Consider the following 19,730-nt stretch of genomic DNA (forward strand, 5'->3'; position numbering starts at 1 on the left):
AGCTCATGGATAATTTGTTCCCTGGCAGAAAATGAGTGGGGAGACTAAAACGAAAGTAAATCCAATCATTTTCTTGCTTTCCATATGAACCATTACCTGCTCAAGCGTGGTTGGTCAGCAGTAAACTCTACAAACATTTTTGCTCCTAGCCTACTGTTCAAAGCGTGAGAAACAAGAGGATCGGGCAGCCAACAAAACTGATCCAACTGAATATCAACAGCTGACTACAGCCTACACTGCATTTCATTTCAGTGACGGGGAAGGAAAAAAAAAAAAAAAAAAAGACACTCAGTTGTATTCCGATTTAATCCCACTTTAATTGACCACATTGTAAAAATTCAACCGCTCACAAATGACCACCTCTTGGCAAAATACACTTCCTAGATCAAACTGGACGTTTTGACATCATCTCCCTCTGATCCCAGATGAGATGTTTCATTATAAACAAAATTTAAAAAATGAAAATCATCTATAAAGAAAAAGGAGACATGTGTGATGCCATTTTCTTCCCCCAAACAAAAGGCATATAAAAAAGGTACTCTTTTCCCGCTCGACTGCTGACCACAGAGGAAGGCGTTCAGTGCGCTTAAAGGCCGTTTTCACTGCTGTCTGTGCGCCTTATGTCCTTGAAAGACCCCGATTGTCCAGATCTTTCACCTAAAGAACAGGAGAACACTTAGCTTAGAAAGTTCTGTTCTGAAACTGATTTTAGATGTTTACACAGTTTAACTTTAAACTGTGGAAAGGTCACTTTATTAAAAAGACAAAAAACAAAAAAAGCCCGTCCTCAAACAAACTAATCTTTGAGTGATTTAAAAGGTAAAATCACAAGAATTTGCATTAATCAGTAAACTTAAGCTTTTATAGTTTAGTCATATAACATTTCATTAAATTAAAAACAATGTTTACTATAATGTAAGATAAGCATGTGAGAAGCTTGATTCAGTTTTAAGCAATAATTCCCCTCATATTCTAATAATCAGAAAAACAAAGTGATAAAAACTGAAATGAGTAAACCTATAATGGAAACAATCTGGAACCAAACACTCAACATGAAAATACAGAACTATAACAACTGTTATAGAGACAAAGTTAGCTTGTTTACCTTGTATATCCTAACCAGCCAGTGCTCTGTTGTGTAAGCCTCCTCCAGTACATCCAGTTCAAAGTCTTTGTTCCCAATCTCGGCATTCCTCACTCTGTCATAACCAGGTGGGCGCTCTGCAAAAGAGGGAACCAGAATTAATCAGAAAAACCACTGGCTGTGTATTTGTTTTGTTTTTTTAATTTCTGAATCACATTCCTCCAGTTGGAATTTAGGAGGCTCATATAAAGTGATAAATAGATCAGACTAGGGGTAGAAGGTACTAGAAGCACTCACTGGCCTCTGTGTAGACCTGGCCAAAGCGGTAGTAACACATCTTGTACATGAGGCAGTTAAGCAGGACTGGCGAGCCCTCGCGGTCCACCCTGAACTCTCCGGTGGGAGTGTAGTAGTCGTGCTCCTTGATATGCTTGCCGGTGTCTGTACTTCCTCCAATACGGACCATCCACAGAAACTTGTTGATGTCTGTCATGCAAACACATACACCAATTAGAAAGGTGCTCATAACCGTCCAAACAGCAATGTCTTACTTCATGTGCTGAATGTTTAATGAGTTGACAAAAAATGGAACTCCTAAAATTCAATTTCACTTATTTAGAAGCTTAAAAACACAACACCTTACATGCTGCACTAGTTATAAAGTATTAGGCGGCGTACCATCTGAAGAGTAGCCCGTCAGCCCTCCAAAGATGACCAGAACATAACTGACGTCGAGCTCTCTCATAATCTCGTAGGCCCTTTCCTCTGTCGATGCCATGGCCTGCAAAAGAAACGGCAGCATGGTCAGCACAGCAGCATTTCATAGACAATTTCACCTTAAAGGTCACCCAGCTCACCTGTCCAACTCTGGAGATGTGAGTATTGTTCCATGTGTTGTTGTCCACTAGAATGGTTCGATTAGCCATGGCAGTTATCTGATATCCGTAATCCCACCATGACATGACTTTGGCATCCTGGATAGGAAAAATAACACTCAGACACGTAGATGGGAAATCTGATCAAACGGCTGTGACTGCTGATCACTCATGACAACGATCTATAGTTTAATGATCAACCTTTTCTTCCTCACGTGGGATTAACTGACCTCAGGTGTGTTGTGGCGGAGCCAGTAGTAGGCCTCTCTGAAGTCATCAAAGATGATGCGGCTGCCGTCACCTCCACGGGCTGACAGGACAATCGATGGAGAGGAGTAGGCTTCGCTGGTCACCCAGGTAGAGTGGAACGTGTACGTGATGAGGAAGAAAGCCATTACCAGAATCATCCCACTGGCAACCTGGTAGGTTTACACAGACCATGTCAACATGCTTTTATATTCATTATTACTACACTTTATTTGGGATCAGGTAGTTTAAAACCAGGAACTGGGCCACTTAACGGGTAATGGAATAAATTGAGGGAGTGTGAAATAAAGAATGGGAGGAGATTTCTCTGATCTTTGAGTTTTGTCTCAAAGGTGAAAACAGCCAAATACTCAAGTGAGAAAGTGTAGAGAGAACCTTCTAAAGTCTCATTTGTGTGTTTAATTCCCTCTAGTGAGTAACGTTGTTGTTGCACTTATAATTTTTGTGGGAGTGTCTGCATTGCTCTGCAGGCACAAGTAAAATGGAGTGCTTATGTTGACTTGGAGCAAACAAATTTTGAACAACATTTACTGACACTGAGACGCACGAAGGAGGAAACACTGAGTCTATACATTTTGTCAACAGCACATCAAGACTGCCAGGATACTAACATTAGCACAAACTAGATGCAATTGCAGCAAATTCCATTTTGTTTTATAGAGGTCTCATCTTTGTGCTGTCAACACACTGAGGTCACACTGCATATTACCATCAAGCAGATCTATCATAGCTGTTGAGATCTGTGTAAATGCATAGTTATATTTCTTGGCAGGTGCAGGTCAGACTGGTGTAGCTTTGCACCCATCGCTACACTGAAAAATCATCTAAATCATGAGGAAGAATCTCAACTAAACACATTTATTTGGTCAAGGTTGTGAACCTTCAACAATGCAGTGTACCTATCCCACAATTGTTTGTAAACCTAACAGTAATTATACAACAATTCACCTTTAAGTGTAGTATCTGTTTCAAGTTGCATGAAATATCAAATACAAGAAGAGAAGAAAAGGTTTGTGTTCTCTTGGACAAGATTTTAAACATGAAAATCAAGACTATAAAACACTGAGCTGAGAGCTTGACAATGATGGATTATTTAAAATAATCAGTAGTTCTTTTTTTTTGTACAGGTTCAACCTGTCCGAATGCACAGATTTCATGTCACAACATGACCATGGCATAACAAAAGTCACTGTCACCACCTTACACAGCAAGCTTATCCTGTCAGCCAACTCACCTCATTTTTGATTGGGTAGGTGGAATCCTGCTGCTTCTTGCTCTTTTTGTCTGGCCGGCTGACGTCCAAATTCTTCATGTAAGTGGTTAGAACCTGGGACACGCCGATGCCTGACAGGATGCACATGACCGGAGCGAGTACCAGCATCAGACGCACCTGAGGAGGAAACAAGCAGTGCAGTTAAAAAAACAAAAACAACCAACATATGACACAGACGGGGCGCATACAACATCCTAGACACCATTTCTTGTTTGCTTCGGTTACATTTAATGGTGTAAAAGTGATGCTATCAGGTTGCTTTTAAAATCCCAGAAGCAAACAACTGTCTCAGATGGCATGTGTAACACACACACACGCGTTTACAGAAAATAAAAGAAGGGCATTTAGGCAGCAGTACCATGACAGCTGAGAAGTACATGCTGGTGACGCCGTACATGATGATGAAGATCCTGGCATCCGACAGGTTGTTAAAACAGTAGTACAGACCGACTGTAAGAAGAGAAAGGTAAACTGGAATGAAATATAGAGTGATTACAGAATATTAAACCAGTGCTACGCTGTGCTTTTGCTGCCTTGCCTGGGAACATGAAGACTAGGAGCTGCAGATCAAAGTAGTATGAGGACCAGGTGGTAGGCTGGTGCTCGGACACAGAGGCGATGATGGGAATATTGTTCTTGGCATAGGAAGGGTCCAGCAAGGAGTAGAAACGCCCGGTCCACGGAGAGATTTTACCTGACAGAAACGTGCTTATCATGTCACGTCAAAAGCTTTTAGAAAGGTTTTCCCATTCATTACTGTTATTGTTAATCCTCTTACCTGTCAGCATGAGAACAGCACCTACAGACAACAGGATAAAGCCCACCAGAGAGATGACGCTCTTGAACAGCACCTCAAATTGCTGAGCATTGAGTTTGCTGCGCAGGTAGTCCACAAAAGCATGGATCTGGCACAGACCAAACACGCCAAAGGCTGCCATGTGCTCCGATGACTGCACCGGCTGGTAAATGAAAAAAGGGAGACAAGGAACTGAACAGTGTGATACAAAGCAAAGTGAAACTTCTCATCATGAGAATATCACTACTTTTTAATCTTTAACAAAAAACCGTCCTGGAAGGAGGGTGTGTCAGGTGATGAAATGAGATTGTTCTTTTTACCTGGAAACCAACAAAAGAGATTTGCATGGAGAGGATGGTGCCCAGGCAGTAGACTGTGCAGTAAGCCACATATATGCGGTGTGAGAATCGGCCTGTGAGCATCAGAACCAGGACGTGGAGGGGAATAAGGTTGATGAGGAACACGTAGCCACCCCAGGAGGAAACCTAAATGCACACAGAGACCATTTCATGACCAAAGTCACCTCGTAATGCACTCAGTACAACATGCAGATCAGCTGCATCTCCTCACCATGTAGAAGTAAGCCAGCGCACACATGGACGACCAATACACTGAGCCTGTTTTCACAGCCTTGATCCACATGTAGTAGGTCAACAGCATGCAGAAGATGGCAATACCTGAGCAGGGAGGATCATTTTCTTATTATACTGTTTTGCACTTTCGGTGTATATCCTCTAATGCTACAGCTTTACTTTCATTATTGACTGAATATATAACATAGTTTACCAGGGAAAAAGCACTTTCTGACTGATGAATAAAATGAGCAGCCACTGAGTTTCTGTTACCTTCATTATCGTAGGAGCCAGCAACAGAACGAGAGATGTAACCAGGTACCACTGCAATCATGGCAGCTGCCAGGAGCCCAGCACCTGCATCCTGAAGAGACAAAAACACACTTAGTTAAAACTAGTGTAGGTTAACACCACAGTCCTGCAATAAAGAGTCTTTACCATGTTCAGTTTTGTTCTAACAGTCTTAAGCCACTTTCACACACTTTCATTTAAGCTCTGTGGGAGCTTAAGTCTGAGAGGGAGAATGGACCCCCTAATGGTCCTCTACCTAATCACATGAGCCAAGGTGTGAAAATGGGTGTGGGTCACAATCAGCCAAGGTTTTGGGTGAGCTCATTGGGAAACCTGGCCCCACCCTATCATGCGATTTCCTGAGGTCAGATGGCCCAGGATGTGAGTAGGTGTTAAGGCGTCTGGGAAGGATCTCAAAACTGGATTATAGATGGCAGACAGTTGGTGTCGTAAACCACCGCCTCTGTTTTCCTGTAACATGATTCTTAATGAACAATGTGTCTGTGTTATAGGGTGATTTTCTTTTTACCTTCAGCTCCTTGGTTAAGTGGTACGTGACTATGGCGGTGAATGAGGAGAACAGGGGAGCCAGGAAGACGCAGACATTACGGATGTCAATTGTGATGTGGAAAAAATGTAGGACATGGTACAGGACAGCAGACGTGATCATCAGTCCTGGAGAAAGAAAACAGAAGCACACCATCATAATTTGACGTGAGCCTTCAAAAACTCACGTAACACACAAACTGCTCCACACGACAGGAGAATCTTACGACAATTTATGGTCTTACCCGGATAAATGGTGCCACCAATGATCCTCCCCAGAGGATACCAAGCCCTGTCATCAAACCAGTTGTGAAACTTATAAAATCCTTCTTCTGCCAAGAAGCGGGTGGTACGGTAGTTGAAGTACCTGGTTGTGACATTAAGGTGAAGGTGAGACAGGACTCTTCAGGAGGAAAAACTATTAATGTAATGAATGATGATGCAGACAGTACTTACGGGTCAAACTCATGGATGACACTTTCAAACCTCAACACGGAGAAGAGCCTGGTGGAGAATGCTGAGGAGGGAAAAGAAAGATTACATGGATCATTGTGATGTGTGTGTTGTATAGTGTTGTCCATGCTATCATATTCAGCGAGCAGAGGACTCACAGAGGACAGCGGCCATAGACAGGATCAGTAGCTTCAGCAGCGTGTCCTGTTTCTCATAGGACAAACGCAGGAAGCCCAGCTTAGTCATCTTGGCGAGGTTAGGGAAAGCTACCCGTACTACCTAATGGGAGAAAGACAATGGTTCTAAGCACAATAGAAAAGGCACTACAAATGCACTTTTAGACATATGTTTATGCATGTATAAAAATCCCGCGGAATATGTTTCCAAGTCAGGTTCTAAGAAACAGAATCAGCAATCCAGATGTCAGGAGTTAACTTCCACGTCCAGCCCAACCACATAAGGCCACGCACTAACGTGTGGCGTCACAAAGCAGGAAGTAGACACTCTGGAAACCGTTTGCATGGATTTGTGCCCGTCTATTTCACATGTGCATTAAAAAGGTTTTACGAAAAGTGTCGAACCACTAAGCTCCAACGAGCCCTCATGCTTTCAAGACAGCACCACTATCAGAACGAGCCTCAAGTGCTGACAGCTAACCCACATCACCGAAAGAGCAAATGAACGGCAGCTAATACGGTTAAACCAGATCTCAACAACTGCACATATAAAGTGCATTCAGGCATAGTTGTAGTTTGTGCAGCGTCTTATTGCTAGTTAGCGTCAGGCCGGCTTGCATCCACTTCAAAGTGTGTTAGTTGCTAGGCTAACCTGCTAGCCTCTTTTTAATGAAAACCACAGTCACGCGCCAACTCCCTGGCTTATTTTTTAAAAAGAAGTATCTGCATCTCCTTCATATATAGCAACAGAAAATAAAAACTGGTAGTCCTGGAAAAGCTAACGCTTTTTAATATGTAATCTTCAGACACTTACCCGCTCCGCTCCTGCTACTCACTTTTCACACACAACCCTCACCAAGAGCTAATCCCGCCCCGACTAGAACATACTGCGTGCTTATTGGTTATGTGTCATTCAACGTTTAATTTTCTCGTATCTTATTGGTTCTTTGGATGTCAATCAGATTTTGTTCCTTACCCCGCCGCTGTAGTGTAGTGACGTGTCCTTACCGAGAAAAGAACACAGCCCCCTGTTGGTTGAAAATACTTTCACCTCATTTCGTTGGTGTAGATTCATTCTCATTATTTTTCACGTTGTTTCCTCTTACAAATCAACGTGTTACTTTTGAGTAAAGTTTTTCTTAAAGTTTTTCTTAAAGTAAAGTTTTTCTTTCTCTCTCTAAAACTGCCCAAAAATAATTAATCCTCCCACTGTATCTTTTGGTGATCAGTTAATCACAGGTCTTTTTTAGCTCAATCAAGTACAAAAGTCCATCTGCATCTGTGTTAAGCCAGTTTTCAAAACATCTCTGATACCTTTCTGTTAGATGCCTGAAACATTTTTTTTTTATCAACCATGAACAATTTGGAGTGCAACCCAAGGACCTAATCTGATTTTCAGTGATATAAATCCTTTATCTATCCTTATCTTTGCAATGCTGAGTTTGAAATGTCGTAGAGAAACAAAAAACACAGAAACACAAGAGCTCAAATATTGAATACTGACCAATTTTATTCAAATTAGAAGTATTACTTTTACAAAACCTCACTCACAAATATCAGTCTGCACAAACACTATGCTCTTCTTACAATAATTGCACACTGTTTAAAATCATGGCCCCGCTCCACATCCACGAGCTCTGATGAGACAAAGGTTGGGGTGGGGTCACTGTGTGGCGCTGGGCTTCTGACTGAACATTCAGGAGGTATTAACATTATGTACAGCACAAATAACCAAACAGCCAATGATATTTGGGGATCAGTTATATTTGCATCAAGCTCTCTTTAAGGTGCAAGGGGCACTACAGCAAGCGAGTCGAGGCTGATCACCCGTCTGTTGTAAAGCTACGAGCTACATGACTCCTTTGTGACAGAGCTTAGCGTTGAAGTGGTCAAAGTAAAGTTAAAGATGCAGCGGTTTGGCAGTGTCGTCTCATCTATCAATACACTAAAAGCTCTAATGAAGCTTGCCCTTTGCCGGTGTAGCCGTGTGTATTGTGACGTTAGACAGCAGAATCCAGACTTTTTATTTTTGGGATGGGACGCAGAGGAACAGTTATGTCAATGCACACAAGTGAATTTCTGGTTGATTTCCGTTACAAAAAGGTCACTCTGCCTTTTAATAGCAGCTCCTGAAACGATGCTTGTACTCTACTGAAAACAAAGCTGTGGGGATTTCAAACTAAAAAGCCTCCCTTTATAACTGTACAAGGTTGCAGACGGGACTGTGAGGAGAGCAGAATTTAATAGAGAAACACGTCCGTGTGCAAGAAAGTGTTGGATCTGTGAGGGAGGAATGTGACTTTTAAGAAAACACACCTGTGCTTTGCTTCTGAACACAAAAAAGCCCCTTCAAAGAGAAAAATATCCTTCTTTAGTCACGTTTGGTTAAAGAAATTAAAACTTTGTGATGTCTTGTGCTGTAATTTATTAAAAGGAGAGTCACTCAAATGGCACATTATGCAAAGAAAGAAAGAAAAGTAAAAAGAAGTCTGGATCTTAGTATTTAAAGTGTTTTGAGTGTGAGGCACAGGTCAGTCGATTTTTGTGTCACACAGAAAAGGTGGATAAAAATGAGTAACTGAGGCGGCACAGATTACACAAAAACATGTAAACCCTTTGTCCTGAACCACATGAACCAGCTGAACTCATCTTCATTAAGGGCGATCCTTCTAGAAAAAGAAAAAAAAATTTTTTTCAGTGAAACCGCTTGTTGGTGACTATCCTATCTCCTTCACTGGGTGGGCAGCAGCCTCTGGCGGGTCGGGGAGGTGTGAGGTGTTGACAGCCTCTCTGTGGAGGCAGATGACGTCAGTGATGACTGCAGGTGGACAGTCTTGTGGAAAAGCTTGTTGCTGATCAGCACGACCAGGGAGAAGAGACGCAGTTGGAAGTGGCTGGAAGAGTGAAATCGACATCAGTCACTTGTGAAATAGATCCTTTTATTTATTGTTCTTACAGTGTGTTGTTGGACACTCACTACAGCTTTGTTGGTGTCTTTGCCTCATTAGCACTGATGATGAACAGAGGGAAAAGGATGGAGAACAAGCAACCGCTGCATAGGAAACAAAGATAGCATTTAAAAACCATTAAAAACAGAGCAGAAGGTCCAAATTCCAGATTCCTCTCTATTAGAAAGTTCTGACATGTTTGTGACCATTCACTATATTTATTTATAACTAATTACTCCTTTGTAATATATTGTAATTATAAATAGTGGAGTTCCTCTCCTTCTCAAAGTGAAGGGGATGAGCAGACTGTTTCCTGATGAAGCTCAGGAAGCTTTAATGAGTGCAGCAGGATGGTGGAGATCTACCAGTCTGTGGTAGCGAGTTACATCTGTTTTGCTGTTATATGCTGGGGAGAAGGGTCAGCAACAGACCCAGAGATGCTGGAACCATCACTGACCAGAATCTGGAGGCGTTTGAGTCAGTGAGGTTTAGGAGGTCGCTGAACAAACTGCTCTCCATCATGGACAGCCCATCTCTATTGCGCACTTCTGAGGCAGCACAGCTCCATCTCCCTCAGAATAATTCAACAGCGTTGCCATAAAGAACACTTCAGGAAATCATTCCTATCATTATCTATAAAACTGTACAGTAACTCCTCCTTGTTACGTGTGAACACACCTGCCAGGCATCAGTGTGGACTCTGATGTTTGCTATTTGTCACTGCCATACTCTGATGGAGATGAGACAGCATAAAGGGTGGAGGTAGAAAACTTGTCCCGGTGGTGCTCAAGAAATAACCCAAAGCTGAACGTCCTTAAAACATAAGAACTCATAATGAACTTCAGGAGACACAGACAGGTCCACCTCTCATTATAAACGCAGAACAGGCGGAATCTGTCTCCACCTTCAGTTTTCTGGGCACGCCACATCTCCGCTGATCTGATCTGGACCCACAACACCAACGCGCTGGTAAAGAAGGCCCAACAGCAGCTGCACTTCCTCCTGTCCTGAGGAAGAATAACCTGGACCAGAAGCTGCTGCTGGCCTTCACCGCTCCTCAGTGGAGAGTGTGCTCTCCTACTGCCTGGGTGTTTGGTACACAGGGGACAATAATGAGAACAGGACGGCTGTACTGAGGGTAATTAACACTTCCCTAAAAATCACTGGCTGCCCTCAGCCACCCCTGGAGGCCATCACCAGATCCTCCTGTCTCAGGAAAACCAGGGCCATCCCACGTGACCCCTTGCACCCCGCCCAACAACTGTTTGACTCGCTGGTCGGCACCTCAGGTCAATCAGGTCCCACACCTCCACTCTCACAAACAGCTTCTTCCCCTGAGCCATTCGGACTGTTAACAAACACTATCCCCCCACCCTCTTCACCAGTCGGAGCCATGGTCTTAGTAACCCCCATCACTCAGGCCACTCACATACGGACTCTCTACTCAGACCAAGTCCTTTGCACCTACTTCTGAGCACTTTGTTCTCCAATATGTGCCTTTCATTAGTTTTGAATATATTTCTGTAGTTTGTGTGTGTGTGTGTGTGTGTGTGTGTGTACACACACACACACACACACACACACACACACACACACACACACACACACACACACACACACACATACAGTGGGGCAAAAAAGTATTTAGTCAGCCACCGATTGTGCAAGTTCCCCCACCTAAAATGATGACAGAGGTCAGTAATTTGCACCAGAGGTACACTTCAACTGTGAGAGACAGAATGTGAAAAAAAAATCCATGAATCCACATGGTAGGATTTGTAAAGAATTTATTCGTAAATCAGGGTGGAAAATAAGTATTTGGTCAATAACAAAAATACAACTCAATACTTTGTAACATAACCTTTGTTGGCAATAACAGAGGTCAAACGTTTACTATAGGTCTTTACCAGGTTTGCACACACAGTAGCTGGTATTTTGGCCCATTCCTCCATGCAGATCTTCTCGAGAGCAGTGATGTTTTGGGGCTGTCGCCGAGCAACACGGACTTTCAACTCCCGCCACAGATTTTCTATGGGGTTGAGGTCTGGAGACTGGCTAGGCCACTCCAGGACTTTCAAATGCTTCTTACGGAGCCACTCCTTTGTTGCCCGGGCGGTGTGTTTTGGATCATTGTCATGTTGGAAGACCCAGCCTCGTTTCATCTTCAAAGTTCTCACTGATGGAAGGAGGTTTTGGCTCAAAATCTCACGATACATGGCCCCATTCATTCTGTCCTTAACACGGATCAGTCGTCCTGTCCCCTTGGCAGAAAAACAGCCCCATAGCATGATGTTTCCACCCCCATGCTTCACAGTAGGTATGGTGTTCTTGGGATGCAACTCAGTATTCTTCTTCCTCCAAACATGACGAGTTGAGTTTATACCAAAAAGTTCTACTTTGGTTTCATCTGACCACATGACATTCTCCCAATCCTCTGCTGTATCATCCATGTGCTCTCTGGCAAACTTCAGACGGGCCTGGACATGCACTGGCTTCAGCAGCGGAACACGTCTGGCACTGCGGGATTTGATTCCCTGCCGTTGTAGTGTGTTACTGATGGTGACCTTTGTTACTTTGGTCCCAGCTCTCTGCAGGTCATTCACCAGGTCCCCCCGTGTGGTTCTGGGATCTTTGCTCACCGTTCTCATGATCATTTTGACCCCACGGGATGAGATCTTGCGTGGAGCCCCAGATCGAGGGAGATTATCAGTGGTCTTGTATGTCTTCCATTTTCTGATGATTGCTCCCACAGTGGATTTTTTCACACCAAGCTGCTTGCCTATTGTAGATTCACTCTTCCCAGTCTGGTGCAGGTCTACAATACTTTTCCTGGTGTCCTTCGAGAGCTCTTTGGTCTTGGCCATGGCGGAGTTTGGAGTCTGACTGTTTGAGGCTGTGGACAGGTGTCTTTTATACAGATGATGAGTTCAAACAGGTGCCATTCATACAGGTAACGAGTGGGGGACAGAAAAGCTTCTTACAGAAGACGTTACAGGTCTGTGAGAGCCAGAGATTTTCCTTGTTTGAGGTGACCAAATACTTATTTTCCACCCTAATTTACGAATAAATTCTTTACAAATCCTACCATGTGGATTCATGGATTTTTTTTTCACATTCTGTCTCTCACAGTTGAAGTGTACCTCTGGTGCAAATTACTGACCTCTGTCATCATTTTAAGTGGGGGAACTTGCACAATCGGTGGCTGACTAAATACTTTTTTGCCCCACTGTATATATAAAGTGTAATAAAAAAAACATGACTGGAAAATGGACCACAAACAAAATAATACTTGTAATAATGATCACAAAAAAATCACGCAGTGTTAACCTGATGATGTATGATGAGGGCATGGCAGTCAGCAGAGCCATGGGTAAGCCGAAGCCAAAGTAATATGGCCAGTTCCTCTCAATGTTGGACAGCCGCTGGTGCATCTCGATGCCTTAGACAAACACAAAAAAACACATCGTTTAGAGCATAGGTGTCAAACTCTGGCCCGCGGGCCAAATTTGGCCCACAGCCTAATTACATTTGGCCCGCGAAGCCATACCAAATTACTATTAGAGCTGGCCTACTGGTATTATACAGCTAATATATATATTGTTTAGTATTAAGCTTTGCTTGTTCCATATTCAGTTTTTCAGCAAAACTTGTTTGAGTACATAAGAAAAGATTCATTCTTACATCTGGAGGAAGATTTTTTTTTTCAATAAATATTAATGTTAGCCTGCGACTTTGTTCCATTTTGAATTTTGGCCCACTGTGTATTTGAGTTTGACACCCCTGGTTTAGAGGTTCCCATTGAATTCAGATGAGTCTGTGTCTGTATAGAAGCTGACAGAGGACTCACCATGGTTGAACCAGCGATACTCAAAGCAGTACAGGGAGTAGAGCAGAGACATGTGGAGGAGGCTAACCATCTGTCCAATAGCATCGATGGGGAAGAGACTAACGATCATACCCTGGAGGACCACAAAAATACACACAGCGACACTCGTTGGAATAAAGTGAGAAACACAGGCAGCTATGCAGATTTATTTTAAAGAAAGGATAAAATGTACCTGAATGAGGAAGAGCGCCTGGAGGAGGAGGTTAAAAAGCATGTCTGCGATGATCTTACTGACGCTGGGGAATGGCTGAGCTTTACAGCCAGACACTTCAAATGCAAGGTCAGCTATGTCCTATAACACAGAGCAACGTAATAATATCAGTGTCACTGCAGCCAAACAGGACGTATAACTGCTTTTAACTCTGTAATGGACATCTGACCCTGCTGGGGAAATGTTTTCCAGTTCTTATTTTCGAATATCATCCTCTCAAAATAACCACAACAACAAATGTTTGTCAGAAGTTCATCGACAGGTCTGAGGTTTTGTGCTTTGGCATTATCGTGCTGAAAACAGCCCGGTCTTGTTTGACAAAGATGCCCTTTTTTAAGATCTTAATAGAATGCTCATTTCACATTGATTTTCAGCCTTGTATATTGTGCACAAAGACTTGAATTAATAGAGGGAATATTTGAATAATATTATGTGCCCTATTATTTTACATCCCATAGTGCTTCTGCTTTCTCCTGTCTCTTCATGTATCACCCTTTCTGCAGCTCTGTGATTGAGCACAGTTGGTTTCCACTTGCTCATCAGAGTCAGGAGTATGAGACCGATGAGAGTCGCCGGCAGCACCAGTGGGCCATTTCTCTGACAGTGTGTGGCACTGTGCTTGTTCCATCAGCCAGAAGAAGGGTGTGTGATTAGCCCTTTCTTGTGGAAGCAGGGTGATTAATCTGTTTTAACCATTAAAAAATACTTTACAATATTTTCGGTTTTCTGTTGTTAGTGTGGTAGTCACAAATTGATTCATATTCAGTTAGATCAAAGACATGATGCACACATGCCACTAGGTTCTGCTGAATCGGTGAGTGCTCTGGAGACCTCTTTCCTTTCCCTGGCTCATCTGCTCCTACGTGTGGAAATCACACCTGATGATGAGCTGGTAGTCTCCTCTGGTGGTCAGCAGTGTGGTGTGTTGGATGTGCTACTTCTGGTGTTGGGTTGATTAAAGTTATTTTTTTAAGCTGTGGGACCCTAGCATAAACCAATCACGACTTTCTTTACTGTGAGAAACATTATTCTGTAACCGTATGGTTGAGTTATTAAAAATCACGACCCCATTCTAACTTACCAGGATGCTCTGTTACACTTACTTATCTCTTGCTAAAGAACATAGTTATGAGGTGCACACAGCATTGCATAACTTCAGGGGTTTTTTATTACAACATTTTTTAGTTTGTAATAGTTGCTTTTATAATTTGCAAATAATCATATTTAGCTTTTATTTCCATTTTACACAATATCCAAATTTGTATTAAAAATAGTTGTACAGGAAGGACACCAAAAATTTAACCTTAGACTGTTTCTGTATAATTAAACGTCACATATGGCCTCATCCATGAATAGAAGCAACATCTGTGTCTACAGCTTCTTTATTAATAAAGCGCTGCAATACCATCTAACAGCTGACTTTATTAAACACCAATGTTCCCTCTAATTTTTCATGTGTCTGAGCGAACACACAAACTCCCTGAGCGGACACTTGGACCACTGTGAGCAACAGCAGACGTGTGCACTTTTTCCGTCAGTTGTTCCGTCTGTCCTGCTCACATCTCCAATGGTTGTACACGTTGTCATTAACGTGGCTTCACTCCACATCAGCCACTTTGCTAAAACACCAGCGTCGGCACATAAGGACGCTGTCATAGCCTGTCAACCACGTTGATTAGCTGCGTATATACGAATGTGAATCGCATTATTGGCTGGATTATGGGATAAGGTGGCATCGTTGTAATCCCATACAGGAGCAGCCAGTCACTCACTGACTAACACTGCAAAACAGAATTGTTAAAGTTTTAATTTTAATTTCAATTCAGGTTAGATTTTTTTTTGTGTGCAACGCAGATTTTCTGTGCGCAGAGACCGTGCCAGCAGTGCGCAATTGTGCACACGCGCAGTTTAGAGGGAACATTATTAAACACCCCTTCTTCTCTGTATCCTCTGTCTTTCTTTACATTTTGGGGCTATTTCTGATGAGAGAGCAGTCTGAACTATTGCAAAGGAAGAGTCAGCAGCCCTTGAGGCAGCGCTGGCTTTATAAATCTCAGCAGCTGACACTGATTCAGTATAGTCTACTGCGCTGTGAGCTAAAGTGGAATGCTACTACAGAAAATCGTACACCAGAAGTAATAACAGTCTCCGATGCCTGAAGGGGACAAAAAAAGTTACCATCTCGTGTGCATGGCGAGGAAGTCTGATTTTAAAGAAGGGCCTGACCTGGAACCAGATGGCATTGACGATCTTGCTGAGGACAAACAAGGGGAGGACCCAGAGAGCACTGAAGACGGACGTCAGGATGAACTCTAACCAGGACCACACACTGCCATGGAGGGAGGGGTCACCTGGAGTAAAAACAGCTTTGTTAATTATCTGCTTCCCGTAACACACCGGAAAACTTGGTCCAGATTGAGCAGCAGCCATACATACCAATGATTTTTGCCGTGAGAGCCTGCAGGAGTGGAATAAACACCCGGTAAAAGAGAAACAGACTGAGCTGAGAAGAGAAAGAGAAATACCTTTGTTATTCTTTAACTTGTGCTTCCCTGCATAGCGTGGTTGTTTAACTTTGGTATTCAGCTTTGATACTTTAGTGGATAATGATGTTTCACATTTGAGGCAGTAACAGTTTAAGCTTACCCAGAACACTCCTCCATTCCAGGCACAGCATTGAAAAATCCTGCTGGCTACTTTGGGATCACTAGAAGAAAAATGAACAACACTAATGTTTCACTTTCGCATGACTTGATTTCATTGCTTCTAAACAAACTCCTGAGAACTGTCAGCGTGCTGCAGTTTGCAGGGTGGATATGATGATGGCCCCAACTAGATAACATATTGTAATTCACACATTATTATATTTACTAGTGAAGAAAACAAAATGCGACCAAAATGTGTTCGGGTGCTTACTTGTCCGGTTTGCGCTCCTCACTCTGTGCCCGTCTCTGTGCCAGGGCCCCGCTGGCCCTTCTCCTCCGCTGCTCTTCCCTTTTCTGCTGGATACGAGCATCCAGCTTGGAGATTGTTCCAATCCCCAATATGGAGTCCTTGATCCCCTGTAGAGCATAAATACAAAAAGAGACAGTCGGAGCATTTCTACAAGTCTTAAATCTTCTCTGTAATGAATGATCCCCGTGAGGTCAGTAAAGAACATTTGACATTATTTCAAAGACAAATATTATTTCTGGAGGCTCTTGAAGTAACCCGGACACGTTCAGGCTGCACAGGTTCAAAGTATGGCTTAATAACACCGTCACTGGAGCCCAGCTGTAGTTACAGTAGTGCCAACTGTGCTTTGCATGGTCATGGCCACACATCTTAATCTTTGAAGTCAAACACTGTCAGTCTCATGGCCATGCAGTCTGGTTTTACCAACATTTGTAAAAGAATGAGTCATTCTAAAGACCTTACTGAATAATGCCTAAACATTGCCAATGATCTGCTGAATCAGTAACTGCAGAGCAACATCCACCTCTGGCATTAACATCAGCTCAAACTGTGTGATGCAAGCTTCATTGCATGCATTTCCATGGGTGAGCTGATGATGTCCTGATTTGACCAATGCCTGGGGTTTTAGGTTTTGTGAAGCCAGCTAATCCACAGAAAACCTGGCTATGATGAACTTGCTTCACAGTAAAGCTCTTTAGAGAAACATATGCAAACATTATTGTGTCTTTGGAGGTTTTGTCTGGTTGAGTTTCTCTTCTTCTTACACTTCAGTCACAGATTCAATTTCTGATGAGTATTTCTATGCACTCAGTGAGTGCTGAAACTGGAAACAACCTCGTGTTTGCGCAGATGCATGGACACAGCAGAGGTTTCAACACAGTTTCTGCTGCATGGAGGCACCTCTCTCTGCTCGTTATGTCCCTACTGTGGATCCACATTGTGAATTAGCGTGACATTTGTTGAGTAGAGAAGCTGTTCATTTTGGCTCTGCACTGGACCGTTACTGAAGCATTAATGATGTTAAACAGTGTAACTTAAGAGGCAAAAAAGCTCTTTAAACTTAGAGCAAAGTTTCCAAACTTGTGAAATTGTTTTTATTGAATATGACTTGTGTTTCTGTACAAGCAGTTTTTCTGTCCCAGTGACCACTGAAATGATCGCTCGACTTTTATTTAGAAAGAGACTTAAAAATGAGAGTCTGGGCTTATTCCAAGATGTCGGCTGCCAAGTTTCAAAACTGGCTACTCGCAGAACTTTAACATCCAAAACTCTGACACCAAATGGATGGAACATACTATCTACATTAAGATTGCTAAATCATGTGTATGTCACAGAAATCAGTCAGAATTACGATCTTCAGCTCGCTCTTTCTACTGTTTCAACCAGCAGGGCTGAATGGGTCCATTGTTTTGAATGTTTCTGTTTCAGTTTGCATACACTACATACTTGCACATTATGTCATAAATTATTTATGAGTGCAGTGTCTTTGTGTTTGCTAACCGTCGCAACATCGCGGAGGAAAGCCCTGACGCTGTCTGTCATCTCTGCACCAGCTGCAGATCCATCAACTGCAGAAGGAGGGGGGGCTGGTGACCTGGTGGTCCGCTCTCATGGCAGGGAGGGGCTCACCCAGTAACCTGCAACAAACCAAAACCCAAGGAAACAAAGTGAGGGGCTGAATGGAAAACCTTCAACCTTTGAAATGCAGATGCTAACAGCTCTTGCTACTTGCTTTGCTAAGACACACAACTGCTTGAAGACCTATTTTCTTGTGATTTTTGTTAACTCAACTGTCACATAATATTTAATGTTTTTACCTCTTCAATGAATCAGCTACCTGTATAACAAGCTTATAATAATAATAATAATAATAATAATAATAATAATAATATCATTTGGCTTTTACAAACAGTAGCCTTTCTAAACCTGGTAGTTTTCCATGCACATCCATAAAAATAAACCTCCATTAGTTTGTGTTTTACATACATCAGAAAAAGCCTTCTAATACTAAGAAAGTTCAACAATACAATGTTTGGCAAATTCTCTCAGAGTTTTGATATTTGGTCACCGTTTTTAGTGTTTCACAAGCTGATGATGATGTAAGTCTTTATTTTAAAAACCATTATCAGCAACATTTGACATATAGATATCTATATCTATATAGATATAGATATATATCTTTCTAAAAATACTTGTCCGCACACTAAACACGTGCTCTTACAGAATACCTAACGAGTTTCATATAGATCACAACTTAATAACTTCTGGACAAAATCTATCAGCATCTAATGCCTTGCTAAGAGAAGCAAAGCTTATGTGCGTTTCATAAACGCTGCTATCGTCTTATTTGTTGCATGGTGACATTATACACCAGCGATGTCCTCTCCTTTGTCTTAAGATGCAAACGTTTGTCCACCTATTGTCTCTGTGCGATACTGTTTTATTCAACGCTAGCAAGCTGACTCAGTGGGTTAGCGCAAAAAAGATGATAACACACACTCAGGCTAACTGGCTCATTGTGGTCTGCTTAAAAATCCTCTAAAACTGGCATAATCTCATATATAGAGTTCAGCATGTTGACTATGGCCCTGTAATCGATGACTTTCGCTTCTTTAGTGTTCAACTAGCTTGTCTGTTTGTGATGCTAGCTAAATTATCGCTCAACAACTAATTTAACTGTAGACTTTTTCTTCCTGATAACGTCCATACAAATGATTAACAGACAGATAGAGCACACATTTAACAAAGGTCTGGTGCTTACCTCATGCGACAGCCACGGTGTTACAATAGCTTGGGAAATTCTTTCTTTCTCTTCCTTAATGTAAACACAACAAACAGCATACAGCCACTGCCAGCAGCTAGGGCCGTGGAAAACAAATTGCGCAAGCTCCAACCTCGAAGGAGCATGGGAAGCGTAGTCCTCAATACTGGAAGGCGAAGACAGAAAGTGGAGTAAAAGCTCATTAAAATGCTAAGGGGTGTGTCCACTTTATGACGCATGTGTCGAGCATTCATTACGTATTTATAATAAGTTATTAAGACGACAGCGATATTTTATTTTCTATATCTCTGATGTTATATGATTGTGAGAGAAGCTAGATAGCTTTGTTAGCTTTGTTATAAGGTTGCAGAATTAAGTTTTGCTGTGTTGCTATCGGCTCACGATGGAATAAAAGGAAATAAATTTAGAACATATCCACATGCAACTGCAGCAGGTAGTGAATAAAGCAACGATTAGCATGACAAGATAAATGGAATTTTTAAATCTCACACGCAAAGTACGTGGTGTTAGAAAAATGCAGCACAGCTGGGCCTCGGGCTGTATAACAATGAAAGTTAGCATATTCAAATTCACGTGTGTGTTTGAAGTGAGGACGCCTTGGAGAGACCTCATGCA

The 19,730-nt window shown here is 42.3% G+C and overlaps 2 protein-coding genes across 3 annotated transcripts; both read right to left on the reverse strand.

The window, feature by feature from the left end:
• Positions 1–292: 292 nt before the first annotated feature.
• Positions 293–7,280, reverse strand: stt3a (STT3 oligosaccharyltransferase complex catalytic subunit A). Of its 2 annotated transcripts, none has more exons than XM_080866474.1 (18): positions 7,148–7,280; positions 6,316–6,436; positions 6,161–6,221; positions 5,950–6,071; positions 5,688–5,833; positions 5,141–5,231; positions 4,866–4,972; positions 4,616–4,780; positions 4,278–4,458; positions 4,038–4,193; positions 3,858–3,949; positions 3,461–3,616; positions 2,190–2,378; positions 1,942–2,058; positions 1,763–1,865; positions 1,382–1,570; positions 1,106–1,221; positions 293–657 (listed from the first exon to the last, which is right to left on the reverse strand). In XM_080866474.1, the coding sequence occupies exons 2-18, from the start codon at positions 6,401–6,403 to the stop codon at positions 619–621; spliced, it is 2,118 nt and encodes a 705-aa protein (XP_080722600.1). In that variant the 5' UTR covers positions 6,404–6,436; positions 7,148–7,280; the 3' UTR covers positions 293–618. The 2 variants fall into 2 exon arrangements, with proteins under 2 accessions (XP_080722600.1, XP_080722601.1); XM_080866475.1 differs by lacking the exon at positions 7,148–7,280 and adding an exon at positions 6,986–7,010.
• Positions 7,281–7,818: 538 nt separating this feature from the next.
• ei24 (EI24 autophagy associated transmembrane protein) lies at positions 7,819–19,257 on the reverse strand. Its single transcript, XM_080866339.1, has 11 exons — positions 19,095–19,257; positions 17,834–17,970; positions 16,295–16,440; positions 16,025–16,085; positions 15,815–15,881; positions 15,605–15,729; positions 13,340–13,459; positions 13,129–13,240; positions 12,609–12,720; positions 9,311–9,385; positions 7,819–9,227 (listed from the first exon to the last, which is right to left on the reverse strand). Exons 2-11 carry the CDS (start codon positions 17,873–17,875, stop codon positions 9,065–9,067), a joined length of 1,023 nt encoding a protein of 340 aa, XP_080722465.1. The 5' UTR covers positions 17,876–17,970; positions 19,095–19,257; the 3' UTR covers positions 7,819–9,064.
• Between the last annotated feature and the right edge of the window lie 473 nt (positions 19,258–19,730).

Source organism: Rhamphochromis sp. 'chilingali' (assembly GCF_963969265.1).
Source record: "Rhamphochromis sp. 'chilingali' genome assembly, chromosome: 19".
Lineage (NCBI taxonomy): Eukaryota > Metazoa > Chordata > Actinopteri > Cichliformes > Cichlidae > Rhamphochromis > Rhamphochromis sp. 'chilingali'.